Source organism: Crinia signifera, chromosome 5 (assembly GCF_055691185.1).
Source record: "Crinia signifera chromosome 5, ASM5569118v1, whole genome shotgun sequence".
Classification (NCBI taxonomy): Eukaryota; Metazoa; Chordata; class Amphibia; order Anura; family Myobatrachidae; genus Crinia; species Crinia signifera.
In genome coordinates, this window is record NC_139221.1 from 155,163,709 (window position 1) to 155,167,179 (window position 3,471).

The window sequence follows — 3,471 nt, forward strand, 5'->3', positions numbered from 1 at the left end:
TACAGCAAAAAGATGTGATATAGTGCGATTTTCAGCAAAATTTGAAAAACAATCACACTTCACTAAATCTAGCCCAATGTGTTCATTTCAGACAGCGCTCCTGGAGACCACAGTATCACTGCCGATCCCTGCCGCATTTCACTGCCAAAACTGCAAGGGCCATACCTTTATGACATAAGCAACTTAATTTACAATACACTTTAAAGCTTTACACTAAGTGACTGGCCCATTTGTCAGGGCTTGCTTTTGTATACATTAGCATTACTGTATGAACTGCACATCCATCAACATATATTGTTTTGAGCACTGTACAGTAGTTTAAGTAGGTGAAGCAATCGTCACCCAGTGTTTAAACTGTGTATTGCAATCAATTTAGTGACCACTGGAGCAACACACATGGTGTGAAGTCAACATAGGTAACAGATAAGAGTAATTATCAGCTAGTTAGTCATAATAAAAATATCTCATTTGTATCATATTAACAAGCCTAAAAAACTGAAGGTGAGAGTGAAAACAACCACATCTACACAAAGTATATGTTTATTCCAACAATAAAATAGTGAAAATTTAGATTTTTGTGCACATATTTAACAACATGAAATAAATAACAATTGCGCGCTATGCTATGTTTAAACATAAACAATGTATAAAATTTTGTAAATGCCCCTTTTTAAATGGACATGTTAGCTAAGACAATGAATAGACATCTGGACAAACATTTTAAATAAAAATGTTTAGCATTTATCATTTGTACCAAAACTATATAATGTATTCTTTAACTTGACTCTTGAGAGTTGAATAACAGAAGCTATCTTTGGGGCAAGTGTTAAATATTTAGAAGTCATGAGACTCAAGTTTCAGTGGACATATAAGGAGCACTGAGCATTTTGTGAATTTAAGACAACACTTAATTACCAACACATCTAGGCAGAACTATATTTTAATAGAATAATTTTAATCCTTAAAACACTACTTATTGTTGACTTTGCCATGCCCAGTTTTTGGACTATGATTTTAAAGTTGTCTTTATGCTCATCATCCAAATAGTCTCTTGCTTGTCTTTTTGTTCATAATAAATTATGTAATACACATTTTGGTTAGGGAGGGGGGGTGGTTGTTATGTGGAGAGAAAGTACTAACCAACCAGCCTATACAATTTTAAGTCTAGTACACACTGGAAAATATAATGAGTAATATTGCTAATTTTGTCACTTTTCAGCCATATTGTTTATTATATCGCCCAGTGCATATGCCTCCAGCAACACATGATCCGAGCTTCCGTGGGTACATGTACAGACCAGGGAGAGTGTTGCTCTCCTTTGCCGGCATTGGCAAGTCTGTGCCCTGCAGCCACCGATATCTGCTTTGGGGATCGCATAGTATCTCCATGTTCAGAAGTTGATTGTTTTGGTACTTAATCTCACTCCAAGCATTGATAAATCTTCCAAATATAAACAAAAGAAATCAGCGAATAGTAAATCTAGTACTTCACTTAAAAGTAAACACTATCTGACCATTAGTTTAAGTGCAAATTAAGGATTAAAAAGGGTGAGTGATGAGATCCATTTTTATTAAAAGCAGCACCACCCAATCATGTGCCACTTAAATATAGCACATCATTTCCTCAGTTTATTTCCCACCTAGCCAATGGAACACTTGTCAAACATTTACGCCTGATACATGGACTACTGGAGCAAGCGATAATATAACAGGTTTTGCTGATATGGGTCAGTTAAAAATGTATACAATCAGATAATTAATGACAATGAGTTTTTAAAAACCTGTCATGACCAATAAAGGGTGAATTTACATCCGAGATCTCATTCAAAACCAACTCAATGCAGATTTATTTAAAATATATATTTCCCCTTTGAAACGCAATGTTTTCCATTTCATATCCTTTTTTAAATATATTTCTCTCTTCTGTTTAATTTGAAAACTTTCTATCTAAATACAAATTGTTCCCACTTTATCTGTGTTAAAGAAAAGGCTTTGTGGGTCAACCATGTATAATTTAAATTAGGTTTAAATAAAGTTTATATAAAAACAATATATTAAATACATACCAACAATATTCATAATATATTTAAACAAAAAATAGCGTTGTCTTAAAAACAATTGAAATCCTCTTTAAATTAGAAAAAAAAAACTACAAAAATAATTACCCGTGCAGATAAATTTCCCAGTAGACCTGCAGAAATAAAAGTTAAATCTGAGGGATTAAGAGGATAGATTCTTGTTTGATTACTTTTACAATAAACAACAGTATCCTGCAGAATAAAATTGGTCAAAGGTGTTTTTAATGATCAGTGGAGTGTCCCTGAATCCATTGTGTAGGGCTTTTTTTTCCACCAGGTCACCTTTTTTAGGGTTAATAGTGCAGATTAATACGGAAATCAGAGCTAAAGAAAACTGCAAGATTATCAGTGGCAGGTTTCAGCTTTGATGTAAAAAAAATCTATTAATATATTCAATCTTGGTAAAAAGTTCAGTTTGCAGCTTCATGTCAAGTAAAGTCCATATCATTCTAGTCCTCCCAATAGCTTTTGATTGAGCAAATGTTTTCAGTGTGTCTGTGCTAAATTAAATAACTCATTTACTTTCCAAATTGTAGCAATTGGCATCTCCCTTATTATTCACATCATATCCAGGAAGAGGCTGTCCATATTTATCCACGCACCAGCAATTTCCTCTTTTCCTGCCTTTGGATGGACGACACTACAAAACAAATGTACTGTTAGCTATGTCAGTAATTTGACTTAATATAATTATGCTGCTTCGCTGTAGGAAATAAAAAATTCCTGTAAAATAAAAAACACATATCTTGAATAAGTTATCCATGCTATTGTACATTAAATAACTGTAAGAAACTATGGCAATATTCTTTGAGTGGAGCTGTAGGCAATCATTTTACATATGGCCTAGGCAACAAAGACCAGATTGATATTCATTGTTTTAACTACTGGTTTCCAAAAATACCATACCCATACCTCCCAACGGTCCCGAAAACTGCGGGAATGTTCCGGTTCCTGCGTCCCTCCCGCGGCCGGCAGTGTCCCGTGGCGAGGGGGGCTGTTAGGAGTCCCCCCTGTCGGCTGGTGAGCAGCGGTGAATAAACGCTGTGCGCATGTGCACATCATCTATTCCCGCAGCCAGGGGGCATGACTAGAGACTCACAGAGCATCTGGGTCATGACCCCATAGCGTCAAAATGGAGGCATGGCCTCGAGGGCGAGCCGCGAGTATAGGCCACGCCCCCAGTCTTTTCCGGCACGCCTGCGGCGCGTAGTCCCCTTTCCCTCCTCCGGCTCCCAAGAATTTGTGTATAATGTGGATTGTAAAGGCAATTTTATATTACAAACTGATATGACTACCAATATAGCCAGGCTCACCTATTCTTCTACCTACTGTATGATGGTCTGATTGCAAAGCGATCCACACTACAGCAAGGTAAAGCTTTGCGCTACATGGC

At 36.5% G+C, this 3,471-nt stretch overlaps 1 protein-coding gene across 1 annotated transcript in view; it reads right to left on the bottom strand.

Annotated features, from left to right (window-relative positions):
• Positions 1–544: 544 nt before the first annotated feature.
• The window catches only part of IGFBP3 (insulin like growth factor binding protein 3), a 31,200-nt gene continuing 28,273 nt past the window's right edge, over positions 545–3,471 (bottom strand). The window contains exon 5 of the mRNA XM_083188130.1: positions 545–2,718. Within this exon, the coding sequence (XP_083044256.1) occupies positions 2,593–2,718 (126 nt within the window). The 3' untranslated portion in view covers positions 545–2,592. The remainder of the gene's footprint in view (positions 2,719–3,471) is intronic.